We start from the raw sequence: 20,123 nt of genomic DNA, 5'->3' as shown, positions 1-20,123 counted from the left end.
ATGCAGCAGAATACACATTCTTGTAGAGTGCACATAGAATGTTCTCCAAGATAGATCACATTTTGGGTCACAAGACAGCCCTCAACAGGTATAAAAAGATTGAGATCATACCATGTTGATTTTCAGATAACAACACTATGAAGCTTGAAATCAACCACAAGAAAAAATTTAGAAAGCCCCCAAATATATGGAAGTTCAAGAACATCCTATGAAAGAATGAATGGGTTAGCCAGGAAATTAAAGAAGAAATTTAAAAATACATGGAAGCAAATGAAAATGAAAACATGACAGCCCAAACCCTTTGGGAGGCAGTCATAAGAGGAAAATACATTGCAATTTAGGCCTATCTCAAAAGCAACAAAAGTCCTAAATACACCACCTAACCTTACACCTAAAGGAGCTAGAAAAGGCACAGCAAATAAAGCCCAAAGCCAGAAGAAGAAGAAAAATAAAAAAGATTAGAGCAGAAATAAACAATATAGAATCAAAAACAAAAAAACAGTAGAACAGATCAATGAAACTAAGAGCTGGTTTTTTTAAAGAATAAACAAAATTGAGGGGCGCCTGGGTGGCGCAGTCGGTTAAGTGTCCGACTTCAGCCAGGTCACGATCTCGCCGTCCGTGAGTTCGAGCCCCGCGTCGGGCTCTGGGCTGATGGCTCAGAGCCTGGAGCCTGCTGTTTCCGATTCTGTGTCTCCCTCTCTCTCTGCCCCTCCCCCATTCATGCTCTGTCTCTCTCTATCCCAAAAATAAATAAACGTTGAAAAAAAAAATTAAAAAAAAAAAAAGAATAAACAAAATTGATAAATCCCTAGCCAGACTTCTCAAAAAGAAAAGAGGACCCATACAGATAAAACCATGAATGAAAGAGGAGAGATCACAACCAACACCACAGAAATACAAACAATTATAAGAGAATACTATGAAAAATTATATGCCAACAAACTGGACAATCTGGAAGAAATGAAAAAATTCCTAGACACTCATATCCTAGCAAAACTCAAACAGGAAGAAATAGAAAATTTGAACAGACCCATAACCAGCAAAGCAATTGAATCAGTTACCGAAAATCTCCCAACAAATAAGAGTCCTGGGCCAGATGGCTCCCCAGGGGAAATCTACCAGACATTTAAAGTAAAGTTAATACCTATTCTTCTCAAACTATTCCAAAAAATAGAAATGGAAGGAAAGCCTCCAAACTCATTCTGTGAGGCCAGCATTACCTTGATTCCAAATCCAGACAAAGACCCCACTAAAAAGGAGAATTGCAAGCCAATATCTCTGATGAACTCAGATGCAAAAATTCTCAATAAGATGCTAGCAAATTGAATTCAACAGTACATTAAAAGAATTATTCACTATGATCAAGTGGGATTCACTCCTGGGCTGCAGGGCTGGTTTAGTACTTGCAAATCAATCAACATGGTACGCCACATTAATAGAAGAAAGGATAAGAACCATATGATTCTTAGATGCAGAAAATGCATTTGACAAAAATGGCATCCTTTCTTGATAAAAACCCTCAAGAAAGCTGAGATAGTAGGAACATACCTTAACATCATAAAAGCCACACAACATGAAAGGCCCACAGCTAATATCATCGTTAGTGGGGGAAAACTGAGAGCTTCCCGCATAAGATCAGGAATGAGACAGGGGTGTCCATTCTCAGCACCGTTGTTCAACATAGTATTGGAAGTCCTAGCTTCAGCAATCAGACAACAAAATGAAATAAAAGGCCTCCAAATTGGCAAAGAAGTCAAACTTTCACTCTTTGCAGATGACATGATACTCTGCATGGAAAACCCGAAAGACACCACCAAAAAACTGTGAGAACTGATACATGAATTCAGCCGAGTCGCAAGATATAAAATCAACATATAGAAAGTGGCTGCATTTGTATACACCAATTATGAAGCAACAGAAAGAGATATCAAGGAATCAATACCATTTACAATTGCACCAAGAACCATAAAATACCTAGGAATAAACCTAACCAAAGAGGTAAAAGATCTGTACGCTGAAAAGTATAGAAAGCTTATGAAAGAAATTGAAGACACAAAGAAATGGAAAAACATTCCATGCTCATGGATTGGAAGAACAAATTATCATTAAAATGTTGATGCTACCCAAAGTCATCTACACATTCAATGCCATCCCTATCAAAATACCACCACCATTCTTCACAGAGCTAGAATAAACAATCCTGAAATTTGTATGGAACCATAAAAGACCCTGAATAGCCAAAGCAATCCTAGAAAAGAACACCCAAGCTGGAAGCATCACAATTCTGGACTTCAGGCTGTATTACAAAGCTGTAATCATCAAAACAATATGGTATTGGCACAAAAACAGACACACAGATCAATGGAACAGAATAGAGAACCCAGAAATGAACCCACAAATATATGGCCAACTAATCTTTGACAAAGCAGGAAAGAATATCCAGTGGGAAAAAGACAGTCTCTTTAGCAAATGGTGCTGGGAGAACTGGACAGCGACATGCAGAAGAATGAACCTGGAACCACTTTCTTACATCATACACAAAAATAAAATCAAAATGAATAAAAGACCTAAATTTGAGACAGGAAACCATCAAAATCCTACAGAAGAAAACAGGCAACAATCTCTTTGACCTCGGCCACAGCAACTTCATACTTTACATGTTTCCAAAGGCAAAAGAAATAAAAGCAAAAATGAACTATTGGAACTTCATCAAGATAAAAAACTTCTGTACAGCAAAGGAAACAATCAACAAAACTAAAAGGGAACCAACAGATTGGGAGAAGGTATATCAGACATATTGGATAAAGGATTAGTATCCAAAATCTATAAAGAACTTACCAAACTCAACACACAAAAACCAAATAATCCAGTAAAGAAATGGGCAGAAGACATGAATAGACACTTCTCCAAAGAAGACATCCAAATGGCAAGCATACATGAAAAGATGCTCCACATCATTCATCATCAGGGAAATACAAATCAAAACCACAATGAGATACCATCTCACACCTGTCAGAATGGCTGAAATTAACAACTCAGGAAACAGATGTTGGTGAGGATGTGGAGAAAGAAGAAGCCTTTTGCACTGTTGGTGGGAATGCAAACTGGTGCAGCTGCTCTGGAAAACAATTTGGAGGTTCCTCAAAAAATTAAAAATAGAACTACCCTATGACCCAGCAATTGCACTACTAGGAATTTATCTAGAGGAGAAAAACTGCTGATTCAAAGGGGCACATGCACCCCAATGCTTATAGCAGTGCTATTGACAATAGCCAAATTATGGAAAGAGCCCAAATGTCCATCAATGAATGGATAAAGAAGATGTGAATGGATAAAGAAGATACACACACACACACACACACACACACACACACACACACACACACACACTGGAATACCACTTGCATATGTATATGTATACATATACATACAATGGAATACCACTCGGCAATGAAAAAGAATGAAATCTTGCCATTTGCAACAATGTGGGTGGAACTGGAGGGTATTACGCTAAGTGAAATAAGTCAGAAATATATGATTTCACTCATATGTGGGATTTGAGAAATTCAACAGACGAACATAGGGGAAGGGAAGGAAAAATACGATAAAAACCAAGAGGGAGGCAAACCTATAAGACTCTTAAATACAGAGAACAGAGTGAGGGTTGATGGGGGTGGGGGTGGAGGGGTGTGTTAAGTGGGTGACTGGCATTAAGGAGGGCACTTTTTGGAATAAGCACTCGACGTTATATGTAAGAGATGAATCACTGGGTTCTACTTCTGAAGCCAAGACAACACTGTATGTTAACTAACTTGAAAATAAATTAATAATAATTTTTAAAAAAGATCTGACTTTGGCTCAGGTCATCATCTCACCTTTCATTAGTTCAAGCCCGGCATTAAGCTCTCTGCTATCAGTGCAGAGCCCACTTCCAAGCCTCTGTCTCCCTCTCTGTCTGCCTTTCCCCTGCTCGCGTGTGAGCATACTCTCTCTCACTGTCTCTCAAAAATAAATATTTAAAAATAACAACAACAACAGAAATAATGTAGCCTCTCCCCACGGATGAACCTTGAGGATTTTATGCTAAATGAAATAAGACCAAGAAAGACAAATACCATATGATTTCACTCATATGTAGAATCTAAAAAACAAAACAAATAAAAAATAAGCAGAATCAGACGTATAAATACAGAGAACAAACTGATGGTTGCTAGAGGGAAGGAGCATGGGGAAATGGGTAAAATGGATGAAGAGGAGTTAGAGATACAGGCAACAATTCTGGAATGAATGTCATGGGAACAAAAGGTACAGCATAGGGAATATAGTCAATGATATTGTAATAGTGATGTAACAGGACAGATAATAGCTACACTTGTAGTAAGCATAGCATAATGTATAGAGATATTGAATTACTATGTTGTACACTGAAAAGTAATGTAACATTGTGTTACCTATTCTCAAATAAAAAATTTTTAATAAAAATAAATAAATAGGGGCACCTGGGTGGCTCAGTTGGTTAAGCGTTGTACTTCAGCTCAGGTCATGATCTTGCGGTTCGTGGGTTCAAGCCCCGCGTGGGGCTCTGTGCTGACAGCTCAGAGCCTGGAGCTGCTTTGGATTCTGTATCTCCCTGTCTCTCTCTCTCTCTCTGCTCCTCTCCCACTCTCATTCTGTCTATCTCTCTCAAAAATAAATAGTAAACATTAAAAAATTTTTAAATAAAAATAAAAAAATAAAGTAGCCTCTCCTTGCCTTAACTAATCACTCTCCCTAACATCACCCTGTTTATCTTCTTCCTTACTAGCATTTGCCACTGACTGGAATTATTTTGCTTATTTACTTGTTTATTGTCTATATCCTTTTACATGAATTAGTATGCTTCTGGCTGCAGGTATTAGAAACCCCCAACTCACTTTAAAATATGAAATTTATTATCTTACATAACTAGAAGTCCAACAATAGGGCAGTCTCTGGGCAAGGAAGGATGAGTAGTTTAAAAATGACATTCAAGGACCCAAATTCTTTCAGCCTCTATGTTCTACCATCCTTACTCTCTAGCTTCACTCTCCTCTGGCTTCTCTCATGGTTGCAAAATGGTTGTAGTGGTGTCAGTTGTCATATCCAGACACAACAATGGCCAGAGAGAAAAGATGCTATCTCTTATTGCATCTCTTCTAAATTTACTAGGAAGTCCCCAGTCCCCATTAGATTTCCTCTGATTTCTCACTAGTCAGTATTGGGTCATTTGCTTGGAGATGATTTAGATCAACTACTCATAATGGAAAACAACCACCATAACCACATAAATGATCACTAGAGCTTTAGGATGTTGTCTATCTCATTCATGATTGTATTTCCAAAGCCTAGTGCAGTACTTGGCATGCAACAAAATTGGCATCCGTTGAATACCTACTAAGTGCCATACACACGACATGATCTTCATTATAATTTATTTCTCAAAACAACTTTATACAAGAGGCATTATTATTCTTTTACACAAAGAAAACTAATGCTTAGGAGATTAAGAACTTTGACCAAGATCACAAAGTCAGTCACAGCACTAGGATTTCAAAATATGGGGGTCTGGATCTAAAGGTGACACGTTTCCCACTACAACCTAATTAACAGAAGGTATTCTTTCTCTTTCAGAAACAACTGGACAAATATGTCAATCCCATGGGAAGAACAGCTAAAGAAAATCTGGCTAAATTCATGCTTAGCCTACAAGATATCAGGAAAACAGCAACAGTCTTTCACTGATATTACTGAAACTGAGTCCCCGACCTTATCACTTGTATATTGTCTAAATGTGTAGTAAAAATCAGATGGCTGTGTGGTCTGGTAAAATCGGGCAGAGCACAAATTGAAAAAGAATTTTTCACACAGAGGAAGTGTTTGAAATGTCGGCATAAAGTGTCTGGACAAACACTTTTTGTTTTTCTCCTGCTAATCTGTTTGTCCTTGGTGAAGTATCTTGAAAGCTAAACTGTGGGAAATCTGGAAGGTCAGGTCTATTTCTGATTTGGCTGTGTATCCCCAGCAGCTTGCACATTGCAGGGGCCTAAGAGAGATATGTCAGCCCCGCCTACGCACGCGTCAATCATACACTCCACAATGAGGGGCAACATTGTGCCTATACAGTGCAATAGGAGACCTACAAGCTACGGATAAATAATTCCTAGCTTTTTGTGACTACACCCATTTTTCTATTGCCTTCTGGTGGGGAAAACAAAGAAGAAAGAAGGAAACTTCGGTATTCAAATACTGTCAGATCAGCTGTGAACTTGCAAAGTGGTCATCCTCAGGATTGGAGGAAGTGGCTAAGAGGACAGGCAGTCTTTGAGGCGATCCGAATCTCCAGCAAAGGGCGCGGCTACTTCCTGAGCCGCGCCGGAACCTTTTGGCGGGCTGTATGAGTTCCAGAAGGAACGATTTAGGAACAGGACCGCTTCCGCTGCTGAAGAGACGAGAGGGGTGGGGAGGAAATAGTTTGAGGATCTGATCCTGCCTGCGCTAGCGGCGGCAGTGGAGCAGGCAGAGAGGGGGCGGCGGCAGAGAAGAAAGTGACAGAGCCGGTGAGTTAGCCGCCTTAGAGCAGGAGACAGTGGACAGCGCCCAGAACTTGCTTTGCAAATCTGGTCCTAAGTTGCTGAGCTGCCGGGTGGGGTAGGGGGCCGTGCTTCGCCTGCCGCCTGTCAGTGGGCGCCGAAACGGGGCTTTTGGGGCGCTGGGGCTGGGCCTCGCGGGGCACCAGACTGCGCTCTAGCTGGCTGACACCCCTACCCGGGAGCCCTGGGGGACGCTGGGGTTCTTACCCTGCACAGCTTCCCCGGACAAGAGCTGGTATTCGGGGGAAGGAAATGGGTACTGTGCGTCCCATTTAACCCTCGGGACCTACCGAGGTCTTGCCAAGTGGGTGGTGGACATTGTTTCGGGCACTGAACGAAGGGCTTGTAAGGAGAATGTTAGTCTGGAACCAGAACTCTGCTCCGTTCGTGCTGCCCGACTGTCGGAAGCGGAGTCGTTTGTTTTTAAAGGCAAATGCCGGCCCCCTGCTCCTGTCACTTCGGGACAAGTTAAAGCTTCAGATCCGTTGTTAAGCCAGCGTGTTCCCTATCCAGTCTATCCTCTTATTACTTCTGTGGGTAAATGTGTTCTGTAGGTATACTTGATAGTGAGGCCAAAAGTTAAACGTCTTCAAGCACTTTTTGAGGAGAGGCCAAAACTAACCTAGCAATCAGGACTGTATAAGCGCGCTTTCTTCACTTTCACTTATAATCGTTTTAGCTTTCCATGTCTATATCCAGACTGAGGATAGTCATCTTAAAGGCACTAAGGTTATGACGGTGCAGATGCAAAAGGCCTGTGGTATAATATGATGTAAAGTTGTTTTTTTTTTTTTTTTATCACTGAACGAAATGATTATATAGAGATTGTTACTGGAAAGATCAGAAATAGTTTTTTATTAAGTTACTGCTTTTCTGTTGTCTTAGGTTCGGCTGTAGAGTGTGGTGAAGGGTACTTTTCATGGTGCATGGAAGGAAAGCCAATGCGCAGGTAGGCTTTTAGGAGGAAAACCTTCAGTTTCACTGATTGAAATTCAACATGGAATAATTCAGGACTTCATTTAATTTTTTGAAAGGGTTTTCAAACTTTACCAAATTCTGCTGGAACTGATGATTCTTGTTCTAAAATAAATCAAAAGTATTATCTAGAATTAATCACATTTTAAATAAGAGCCCAATATAGTACTTACATGTCTAAAGAACGTTATGAATTTTACGTAGTTGTTAACATTTAAATTTTCCTTCTTGCATGGTAATTTTTGTGATAATCATTAAGTGTGATATGATACTCTCTGAGTTCCTTAGTCGTCAATTCTCTATAGAATGTAGAAGGTTCTGTTGCCATTGAAGAATAATAATAATTTGTAATACACTGTACGTATACCTAATTATGGTTTGGCCTATTTTATTGATGATCAATAGTACATTTGTTCTGTTAATTAAAATAGCTGCATTGCAGGAAAGATTCTTGGGGGACTGAAAAAGGTAGTGGACATAATAACTTAACCCATAGAAAAATGGAACAGAGTGTAAGATTATATAGACAATCATAAGCCCTCCCAATTCTAAAGTTGATAATGTTTTTTCTTAATCTTTTCTAACAAATAGATCTAGAGTCATCAAAACAAAATCAGCCCAGTTCTTTTTCTTTGTTCTTTAAACTCATTTCACATTTATTGAACTGTATGTAATCCTTTGTTACTTAGCATCAAAGAGAAATGGCTCTGGCAGAGCCAGAGAAGAGAAAAAAACATTTTAGGGGAAGAAACATTAAATGATGGGGGTATGACTTATGACTTAGGACCAGGAACAATAATATATATTGTTTTCCAAATCTGTTATTGATTTTTTGATTGACCTTGAACTGTTTACCTTCTCTGTGCCCCAACTTATTTTTCTAATGTATCTGACCAGGATATTGGGAACTAATGAATGCTTTCAAATGCTTTGAGATCTCCAGATTAAAGATGATATGATGTAACAAATGTCAGTATCTTATTTGTATCTAACTTCATGTAGGAATAATATTTGACTGCAGAGTACATGAAGAAATTAACATCTATTAAATGCTTTACCACTTTATCCTGTATCATGGTTGCAAAAACCACTGATTGCTTCTCTTCCTCATTGCTTCTGTTCCTCACCTGCCATAAATGTCATATCTTATGTAATTGCTAAAATAAGAGCTTATTATTTTTTAAAAAGAGAAGGCACAGCGTGGGAATGTCTTTGGTTTATCAGTAATTTCTATATAAAATATTCACTTAATCACTCATATCTACATGCTTTTTTTTCTTGCTTTATTATATAATACTGCCAGTTATTCAAAATCATGTTGAGAGAATTCTTGTGCCATTAATTGTCAAGCTACAGCTCTTTCTTCATCACCATCACTTGGCCAGAGCCTGGCCTACCCATTGATCTCAGATGTAATTTTACATTTGCTTACCTTTCCCTGCTTGGCTGTCATTCTTGTAGCTGCAGCCCAGAAGGCAGTCTCTGTGCAGTAATGTTGGTTTTATACTTAGCTGCTATTGGAGAAGCTTTGAATAAGAAGTAACTGTATTAAGATTATTTGAATACACGTTTATTCTCCCTACTAGAGAATTTTGAGTCTTCTATACCTTTGCATCCCTGGTGTCTAATGATTCCTGAATAATCATTTAAATGACTAAACAGTACCTGCAGACTTTTTCCCTGCGTGCTACCTGCCAAAAAATATGAACAAGAAAAGGCTGAAAACAAGTTCGTTAAAGGTATTTTAATGCTTAATTACAAAGTTTTATGAAATTGATTGACACCTTACTAGTAAAGCTTCATTGAATTCATTTAAATAGCCATTATGTGTACAGATACAAAATTTAAAAGATACAATAAGATGGTCAGTGAAAAGTAAGTCTCCCAATGCTGACCCCAGATCCCAGTTCTCTTTATAGGCAACCACTACAAACAGTTTCTTATTCATTTTTCATAAACATAATGGACATACAAGCATACACAACAACTCTCCTTTTCTAAAAACACTGATGTCAGCATACCATGCACATTCTACGATATCTTTCTTTTTTCACTTCACACATTATCTTGTAGATTATGACAAATACATATAGACCCACCTTATTCTTTTTGCTAGCTACTTAGTCTTTCATTGTCTGTAAGTGCCATATAGTTAACCAGTCCTTTTCGGAGACACTTAAAGCTATTTCAAATATTTTGCTATTACAACCAGTCTGCAGTGAATATCCTTGCCAGTTGTTTTTGCCCAAATGTGTATGCATAGAATAAATTCTTAGATGTAGAATTGCCCAAAGAGTATGTGTGTTTTTAAATTTTGGTATATATTGACAAATTTCCTTCCTTAGAGATTATACCAATCTAGTCTCACCAAAAATATGCCTGTTTCCCAACATATTATTTTTTAATGTTTATTTATTTTTGAGAGAGAGAGACAGAATGTGAGCAGGGAAGGGGCAAAGAGAGGAGGAGAGACAGATCCAAAGCAGGCTCCAGGCTCTGAGCTGTCAGCACAGAACCCGATATGGGGCTTGAACCCACAAACTGCAAGATCATGACCTGAGTTGAAGCTGGATGCTTAATGGACTGAGCCACCCAGGCACCCCTCAGATATTATTTTTTAATCATGTATTTCATTTAGAGATACTAAATCATTTTGCAATGTAATTATTTCCTTCCTTAAATATATAAATAGGAAACTGAGCCTGATTTTATTAGGAATTGATTCATTCACTCGCCAAACATTTCTATAGAACTGATTATATGCCCATATACTGTATATATGCAGATGAAGAGATGGAAAGACATGTGAATAGACACCATACTACAACATGAACAGAATTTTAATAGAGATGTAAACATAGAGAAGGGAACTTCTGCTCTGTGAAGATGAGGAAAGCTTCACAGAGATGGTGATATTTGAGCTGGATCTTCTAGAAAGGATAAGGATTTGCTTTAAAGTAAAGAATGTACTTTAAAAGATACGAATTTAAAGAAGGAAGTTAATTAAAGACCCCATAAACAGAAGGAACATCTGTGCTGTGCCCCCACCTCAAAAAAAGACACGAAGACCTGCAAGTATATGACATGAATGGAATGGTGAGTATATCTGCAGTGTAGAGCATGTGGGGGCAGAAAAAGTGAAACAGGGAAAAATCATAGAGAATTAGGCTGCATCCATGGGAAAGAGTTCGGCTTTATCCTCTAGGTATTTAAGAACCAGTGTGCATTGTTATATAGATTAGATTTGTTCTTGGGGCTGATCTTTGGGAGGAAAGGGCATAGACTAGAAAGAGGGAAGAAATGACGGCAAAGAAACTAATTACAGGAGTTGTGGTGGTTTAGGTGAAACCTGACGGCGATTGGAAGTAGATCTGTGGCAGTGGGGACTGAGAGAAGAGGATGGAATTAAGACTGTCTAATAGTGACATCAAAAGGATTTGGTGGATATAGAATAAGGAAAAGGTAGCAGCATAAATGACTCCAAGGATTTCAGCTTGGGAAACCAGGTGCTGCCATGATGAGATAAAAAATACAGGAAGAGGCACCAACAGGTTTCAGTAAGCCAGAAGTAGTTTCTCTTTCATACGTTTTAAGATTGTTATGTCTAGGAAACCAGCCAACAGAGATAGCCAGCATATAACTGGAATACGGGTTTGGGACACAAGAGAGCAGAAGAGATGCAAAAAATTGCGCATCAGCATCCCACAGAATGTTCTTGAAGTTGTAGGCATGAATGAGGGTAGAACAGAAAAGGGGGGATGCCAAGGACAGAACCTCAAGATCAGATGAGCTTCTCCTTGCTTCAAACAACAATAACAATCCCATTCAGGTCTCATATCTTTAGAATTTCCTATTTATTTTAATCCGTCTAAAATGCATGTTTAAAAATAGTAGTGTAAAATGTACCTGCTAGTGTAAAATGACTCTTCCTTGGTGTGGCATGCACTGTAGGTTAGCTTGCTGAACAACTGTTCTTCCTTTCCTTTACTATATAGAAACCGGAACATAAAATATTATGCTTGGTATCATCATCTTCTTTGCATTTGAGATGGCCGTATAACACAGTGCTGCCAATGAAATGTCAGCAGAATCTGCTAAGAGGTATCCTAGGGAGGCCCTGGCTGTCCTGACGTAAAGGGAGGCTAGCTTGTTTGCATGCTCTTCCTCCTTCATGCCTTGATGGCTGGACCAATCCTGATACTCATTTTACCCAGTAAGCAGGGATGAGGTATTTTAGGGCTAAAGCATTTATGACCTGTTTTCAGATTAAGGGGTTACAGCCTGACTTCCTGGTATGGAATCAGGTATGGAATTTATGTAGTGCTAGTGGGTGCCCTCTTGGTAAGCAGAGCTGGCACTTTGGGCTATTATTTCTGTCTTAAGGATTTTTATACTCCTATCTGTAGTTTTCTCTTTTTTCGAGCCTGCTTGGGACTTTAGATAATGGTCAGTTTAGCTGAATCTTTTTTTTTTGTTTGTTTGTTTTTTTAAGAGAAGGCTGTTAATTTCCGAATTAAAACAGAACTTTTTTTATTTTTTTTTTCAACATTTATTTATTTTTGGGACAGAGAGAGACAGAGCATGAACGGGGGAGGGGCAGAGAGAGAGGGAGACACAGAATTGGAAACAGGCTCCAGGCTCTGAGCCATCAGCCCAGAGCCCGACGCGGGGCTCGAACTCACGGAGCGCGAGATCGTGACCTGGCTGAAGTCGGACGCTTAACCGACTGCGCCACCCAGGCGCCCCCAGAACTTTTGAAGTATAAAGGGAGAGATGTTCATTTAGGTAGGGAGCACAATTCCAGGCTAAGAAAAGATTTGCAGGTCTTTGGACTAGGAGACAAAACTTGATTATAAATGCTTTAGAAGCAGAGACTGTGTTTTCTAAACTTTTTATTGTGTTGATTTCAAATTATGTTAACCCCTTACAGAAAATGGCTCTTTCCTCAACTAAGAATATTACTTTTGGAGTAAAAGGTCTAAGGAATGTGTGACATGGTAGCCCTGAAATTTGAGGGTGGCTTACACATTTTGGGTGGGTAGAGGTATCAGTGTTCGTGGAAATTACCCATCTCTTTACCCCACATTTCCGTGACTTCCTAGATTGTTGGGACTTTTAAAACAAACTTTTAACTATAGAGTACAAACATAAATAAATACATTCTTGTGGGGTGCCTGGGTGGCTCGGTTGAGCGTCCAACTTCAGCTCGGGCCATGATCTCACTGTTCCTTAGTTCAAGCCCCACGTCAGGCTCTGTGCTGACAGCTCAGAACCTGGAGCCTGTTTCAGATTCTGTGTCTCCCTCTCTCTCTGCCCCTGCTCATGATCTGTCTCTCTCTCTCTCTCAGAAATAAACATTAAACATTTTTTTGATAAATAAACACACAGATACATAGATACATACATACATTCTTATGACTTTCACCTTTACTTATTTTGACTATTCATTCCTACTCACACTGAGAAAAACTTTCTCTCTGGGATAATAAGTCTTCATAACTTGTTTTCTGAGAATAACCTCTGGAATGCCACTCTATCAGTTCAACATGCCTTTGCCCCTACTGTTTCTGCAACCACTTCAACCATTTTCTAGCCATCACGTAACTCCCTAGATTGTGTGGCATCTCCCAACTCTTGATTAATGCAAGCATTTATATTCCTTGATTTAGACTGCTGATTACTGCTGGAAAAAAGAAGCCATGGGGAATTCATGCTACTCTAATCAGAATCTTTAATACTATTTGAGCCAGGGGTGCCTGGGTGGCTCAGTCAGCTAAGCATCCAGCTCTTGATTTTAGCTCAGGTCATGATCTCACAGCTTATGGGATTGAGCCCTGCATCAGGCTGTGCCCTGACAGCGTGGAGCCTGCTTGGCATTCTCTCTCCCCTTCTCTCTTTACCCCCACTCCCTACTCTCTCTCTCTCCTCTGTCTCTCAGAATGATAAATAAAAAAATAAACAATTAAAACGTATATTATTTGAGCCAACAGAGTTATCCAACAGTAAATCTGTAGGTCCCTGGTTAATGCTTACTCATTCCCCAGTTAACGCGTACTCACTGCCTGAAGCAGCTGTGTCACACCTTCATGCATTCTCTCATGACCCTGTCACTACCCCTCTCACTGCCAGCAATGGCCTGCTCCCCCAACTTCACAGAAAAAATAGAGGCCATCAGGTATGAACTTTCCCAAGGCCCTGATACCTCCTTACCACAAAATAAATGTATCTGTTTCCTCATTATCTCCGCCCCCTTACTCCCTTCCTCTGAGCTCTTATGTAAGCCTTTCTACCTTTTGTCAAAGAGTCATTCCTCTGTATTTTGGTTCTGTATACTCCCCCTCTTCAAGGATCTCGCACCATCATTTATTCTCTATTATTTTTTTAAATTGCTCCCTCTTTCTCATTCTTCATATTAGTATATATCATTTTCTAGTCTTCTTCCACTTTAAACTGACATTAAAGGTCTCTTCTTGTCACAGGCAAACTTCATTTTGGAAATACTCCATACCCAGTATCTCTTTCTTTACCTTCATTAACCACTGCCATTGGAAACTTCAGGTTTTTACTGAAAATTTAGGGATAATGAAGTTTTTTGACTATTCATTATTTTCTTACTGGCTGTCTCCCCTTAGATCACAACCTGCCACCATTTTTATCAGTGCCCCCCTTTCCTTTCCCATGTGTTATAATTCTCCCTTCTCAATTATTGTTACTTTATTATACTGAGCAGTTTAGTCTCTTTGTTACAATCCTGATATCTCTAGTAGAAGTGGTTAAAAAACAAAATCTTAATGTCTTTAGATCATATTGAATGTGTGGCATGGCTTCACATAAGATAGAGTGGTAGGGACTGTGGCGAACTAAGAGTACCTCCTGATGGTACTCAAATGCAATTTCAGTTTCAATCTCAAAGCAAAACAAAACCTGTAAGCAAAACCCTTCTGGTGGTCTTTGTCATTCTAGGGGGACCTCACCTTGCCTTTCATAATTAAAGGGCCTAAATACTCGTTTTCTCAAAAGCAGCATCTGTCTCTGAAATAAATGCTGTTCCTTTCCCCAGAATGTAAAATAACAATAATTGAAAATTTATAATAGCAGTTTTTTTCTTCTCACTATGTAGAGATTCAGTTGTAGTAATTATAGTTTCTTAAACTGATTCCATAATATCTGATGCTTGCCTTATAGAATTGTTTAGATTTATTGACATTTTGGGTAAGTGAATCCTTCTTGTTTAATTTATATGTTTGACAATATGTTTTACTTTTTTTTTCCTTTATAGCTGCATTTTGAATGCTTGCTTTCCCCACTCTGTTATTTCCCTTCAACTTAGGTCAGTATATTCTTTTTGTAAAAACTGACTTCCACTGAAAAAGAGATTTTTATTTTATTAGTCAGATTTTATTAAGTCAGTCATTTATTCACATTTTAATGTGTTTAAAATTACCTGCTTGCTAAATACAGATTCTAGAGTCATATCACCAGAGATTCTGATTCTCTAGCACCTCAGGAGCCTGAATTTTTATTAAGCACCCTCATATATCTGGTGTCAAAGAAACACAATATTTTAAAAGTGAATATAACAGCCTAGTGGGAATTGAACAGTCAGTAAAGAACAATATCTAGTCTTCTCACATTTTCATTTCATTTGAAAGAAAAGCCACACATTCAGACCATGATCTTAAATCTATCAGTACCATGTCTAGAAAATATGATAATAATGGAGGAAGACCCTCTGTATACAAGAGTAGTTGGGGGCGCCTGGGTGGCTCAGTTGGTTAAGCGTCTCTTGATTTCAGCTCAGGTCATAATCTCCCAGTTTTTGAGATCAAGCCCCACGAAGCTCTGCTTCAGATTCACTCTCCGCCCACCACCTAGCTCCTCTTCTACTTATGCTCTGTCTCTCAAATCAAAGTAAATAAACATTTTTAAAAAATATTTTTAGGGGCGCCTGGGTGGCGCAGTCGGTTAAGCGTCCGACTTCAGCCAGGTCACGATCTTGCCTTCCGTGAGTTCGAGCCCGCGTCAGGCTCTGGGCTGATGGCTCAGAGCCTGGAGCCTGTTTCCGATTCTGTGTCTCCCTCTCTCTCTGCCCCCCCCCCCCCCCCCCGTTCATGCTCTGTCTCTCTCTGTCCCAAAAATAAATAAAAAACGTTGAAAAAAATTTTTTAAAAATAAAAAAAATATATTTTTTAAAAAAAGACTAATTTACTAATCAAAGCAAGAGTAAATTTCTAAATTCAAATTGGTTAGGAAATTTAGAATGCATGGCTGATTTTACCGTTTCACATTTTAACTACCATGTTTTTGGTATCAGAATGCTTTGGGCTGAAAGTCCTGACTCAGACTAGCATAATCAACATGGAAATCTTTTATTTACATAACCAGAAGGCCAGAGGTCGGGTTGGGCTCCAAGACTGGTTGATGCAGTGGCTTGGTAATATCATCTTGGACCCAAGTTCTCTGTCTCTCCAGTGTAGTTTGTGCAGTGTCGGCTTAATCCTGCCCTAAAATTGGTCTCCCATCCCACTACCACCTACCAGTGTAGAATGCTGCATTCTTCCTTGTTAATGCCCTGCAGAAGAAACTACCTAAATTATGGAATGTAAATCTGTTCCTGTAATTTGATGAGCAGCTTAGGTAAGAGAATGCCATCAGCTAAATGATTTGAAAGAAGTCAGGATTCATCCTTCAAAACATGGTCATCTTCCCCTGAAACACATGGCTAGAGGAGGAACAAAATCAAGATTATGTTAAAATTTGAGAGAGATGATGGTAAAATATGGTATTAATAGAATTTATCTTGAAGTTATGTTTTTCATCAGTGCTAAAAGAATACAAAATCTGCTAAAGTTATTATTAGTAGATTTTATACCCTTTGGTTTTAGATAGACTGATTCTTTCCCAGAATTGACAGAGTCTTTCGGGGAGAAGGCAGAAGCTCTGTTTGGTCTCCCTAGTTTGTTAAATGTGGATAGAGTCCAGAATAATCCTTTCCACTTGCCTCCTTAAATCTTAAAATACATATAGATTAATCTTGTAAATTAAGTTAATAAAAATGTTATTTGAGTTCAGTTTCTTTTTTGTGTATATTTGTAATGTCATTTGTTCAATATTGGAATAAAAAGCCACATATTGAAAAAGCAAATAATTTGAGATCTTCTTGTTTTTCTAGATGAATTTTTACTTGGACAATAAAGCTTGCCGCCCTAAGATTTAATTAAAACCTTTCTTAGGGTTCTGTCCTGGGGAGCAGATCACACCTCAGTTTACCATCCCACCCCCAACTCTTTAGAGTATTTATTTCATCAGACTCCAAACAAAGAAGTTGTGAATATAGATGTGACGAGGTGTGAACACAATCTATTTCTAGGACCCTTATTATAACTTCCTTTCAAAAGGTGCCCAGAAAAATGTACCAAAAAACTCGCTTTTCTGCCAGTAGAATCCCGTGGTTGTAATAAGAATAATGGAGGATGTGTGCTCAGAATTTTAAAAGTACACATTTACAAAAACAAATAGCATAACCATAGGAGAAATAACTTAGTGTATAGAATTAAATATGGCTTCTAGAATTAAATTGCTAGAATTAAATACAGCTTCTCAGAACATTTAAAATGAGGTACTCCTTAAAGCGTCAGCCTACCGGTAATCCCTGTTGTCATTGCTTCTCATTCTGCTAAAAGGGCAGTGTGGTCTAGCCATGTGGCAATATGCTTGCTTTTTTTTCCCTTCTAAGAATGACAACCACATAAATCAGATTACCAGAGTCATTTCTGTTTCAAACACTCAATCCAGTTGCCTAAGATAGTTTGGAATTGTAAGGCACTGACTTCAAAGTCAGAGGACCTACATTCAGACAAATCCCAACACTGTCACTCTTTGTGAGGTAAGTGTAATTATCCCTATGTTACAAATAATTAACTTGAGGATCAGGAAGTTAAGCAATTTGCCCAAGATTATACCTAATAAGTAATGGAGGTAAGGTTTGAACCTGGCTACAAGCTTGCCTGGCTACAAACCTGGTTTTGAGAGAATGAGACAAGAGTTCGGAGGGTATAATTTATTTTGGCAGAAAGAAAAGTTGAATTCATTTAACAACAATTTAGTGAACACTAGACCCCAGTATTGGGATATAGCAGTGAGCAAAAGAAAACAAGGGCCTTGTTCTCATTGATCTTATATTCTAATTAGGCGATAAAGCCAATATAGTATGTTAGGAGGGAATATATTTATGAAGAAAATTAAAGGGTATAGAGTGGTAGAAATAAGAGATACTATTTCATATAAGGTGGTGTTGGGGAGAAGGAATTTCCTCTGCCATTCAAGGTCCTTCAAGCTGGACTTAGAATCAAATTAACAATGAGACAATGAGGAAATCAAATTCAATAGCATCTGTAGAGGGAATCCACGCAGACATGGAAATCCCAAAGATAGGCAACATGATGCTTATGTGAGCTAAGGCAAGGGGTATTGGACTGAGGGTACAAAGGGGAGAAAGACCATTAGAAGGGAAAGATGTTTGGAAAACAAAGGTATCCTATTCTGCAGATTAGTTTCTTAGATAAAGAGGAATCTCTGTCAATAGCTGTCTTCCTGGTAAAGCAGGCAGTTGAAGGGGAGGTGAAGAGCTTTTACTGAATCTGCTGGGTTTGGAGTGCTTTTATTTACATATATATACATATATATATATATATATATATATATATATATATATATATATATTTTACGTTTATTTACTAAAAGAGAACAGGGGTGGGGCAGAGAGAGAGAGGGAGACAGAGAATCAATCCCAAGTAGGCTCCACACTGCCAGCACAGAGCCCGATGTGGGTCTTGAACTCATGAACTGAGATCATGACCTGAGCCGAAACCAAGAGTCAGATCCTTAAGCGACTGAGCCACCCAGGTGACCCAGGATTGCTTTTAACTCAATGTTCATGCCAAAGTGTCCCACCTTTAGATGGCCTGCCCTTGGCCCCTACAGTTGTGTGATAAGTTGGCATTTGAGCAGAGATCTGAAAGAAATGACAGCGTGAGCTTCATAAATATTTGGGGGAAGAAACTTTCAGGAAGAAGGAATAAGAGTCTGAAGCAAGAGAAGTCTTGGTATGTCCCAGAAAATATCAAGGTAAGTCTGTGTGACTAGAGAACAGTGGGCAAGAGGAAAGCAATAGGAGATGAATTCAGAGAGCGAGCCAGGGGAAGAGTCATGTCGAAGCTGGTAAACCTTATATTCTTTGTTTTTGACTGAGTATTTAAAGCATTTTAAGCAGAGGAGTGGTGTAATCTGACTTTTCTAAACGATCAGTTAGGTTCTTTAGAGAAGAGAATATAAATTGGCAAAGGTGGAAGCAAGAAGACTATTTATGAGACTATTACAATATTACAAAAGGGTGAGAATAGCCTGAATTAGGGTGGGGCTGGTGAAGATGTAGAGAAATAGTTGGAATCTAGATATTATTTGGAGCTAGAATGACAGGATTTGCTGATGGATTGGGTTTGAGGGTGTGTGGAAGGGAAGAGGCCCAAGATTTTTGGCCTGAGAAACTGGAAGAATGAAATTGCTTTTTATTAAGCTGGGGAAGGCTAGAAGAGAGACATGGAGGAAGGTAGAGAATCAAGGAATCAGTTTTAGATATATCATTGAGATATTTTCACTTGTGTGATACAAGACATTCATATGGATCCAAATTCAGAATTTATTCAGACAGAAGATAAGGCCCTTTTAGCCATTCACATATGGATGATGGGAACCATGAGGTTAGACGAGTTCCCCCTAAGAATGTGTATAGAGAGCAGAGAGGACAGACCTTTGGAGAATGACCTCATTTAAGGGAATTCTTAGCAAGTTTGCAAACCAGACCACTGATAAAAGTATAGAAACTACCTGTTATTTTTTTTAAATATAATTTGTTGTCGAATTGGCTAACATGTAGTGTATACAGTGTGCTCTTGGTTTTGGGGGTAGATTCCCAGGGTTCATCACCTACCTACAACACCCACTGCTCATAGAAATTACCCATTATTAAAAGTCAGAATCTGTACTCATACAATAATTAACACCACAGGTTTTTTTTTTTTTTCTTGCTATGGTATACTTTTAAATGAAAAGACAGAGATGTAGAAATTAGCTTCCTTATTGTATGTAGGTGAAATAAAAAATTGTTTATATCTAAGTTCAACAGTACTGTCTTTATGTACATCATTATGGTTACAACAAAAATGTTTTCATTTCAACATGCAATGTCAATATTAAAATAGGAATTTTTGAATTTATCTTGTCTTTAATGTTGGTTCTTTTTAAAAGAAGCTTGATTGCACCGTTAACCGTGTGATTTATTCTTTCAGCATCTACCATGTACAAGGCATCATTAAGCATTGTGATTAAAAGCTTCCTTGATTATTTACATGGGTGGCAAAAATTATCCTTTAACTGCTCAGCTTTTTTCAGTCTGTAAATTACCAAGCATAAATGGTGCTGTTTCTACCAGATGTCAGGAATTATGAACAGTTTGTGTTCTAGAATACAGAATCACCT

General features: G+C 38.6%; 1 protein-coding gene across 1 annotated transcript in view; it reads left to right on the top strand.

The window, feature by feature from the left end:
- Window positions 1-6,440: 6,440 nt before the first annotated feature.
- The window catches only part of KLHL20 (kelch like family member 20), a 64,662-nt gene continuing 50,979 nt past the window's right edge, over window positions 6,441-20,123 (top strand). Inside the window, exons 1-2 of the mRNA XM_086693775.1 lie at window positions 6,441-6,578; window positions 7,497-7,560. Of these exons, the coding sequence (XP_086549901.1) occupies window positions 7,538-7,560 (23 nt within the window). The 5' untranslated portion in view covers window positions 6,441-6,578; window positions 7,497-7,537. The remainder of the gene's footprint in view (window positions 6,579-7,496; window positions 7,561-20,123) is intronic.

Source organism: Puma concolor, chromosome E4 (assembly GCF_028749965.1).
Source record: "Puma concolor isolate L17-30 chromosome E4, mPumCon1.1.hap2, whole genome shotgun sequence".
Classification (NCBI taxonomy): domain Eukaryota; kingdom Metazoa; phylum Chordata; class Mammalia; order Carnivora; family Felidae; genus Puma; species Puma concolor.
Note: the sequence above shows the minus strand (reverse complement) of the source record. Positions and strands in the feature narration are given on the sequence as shown.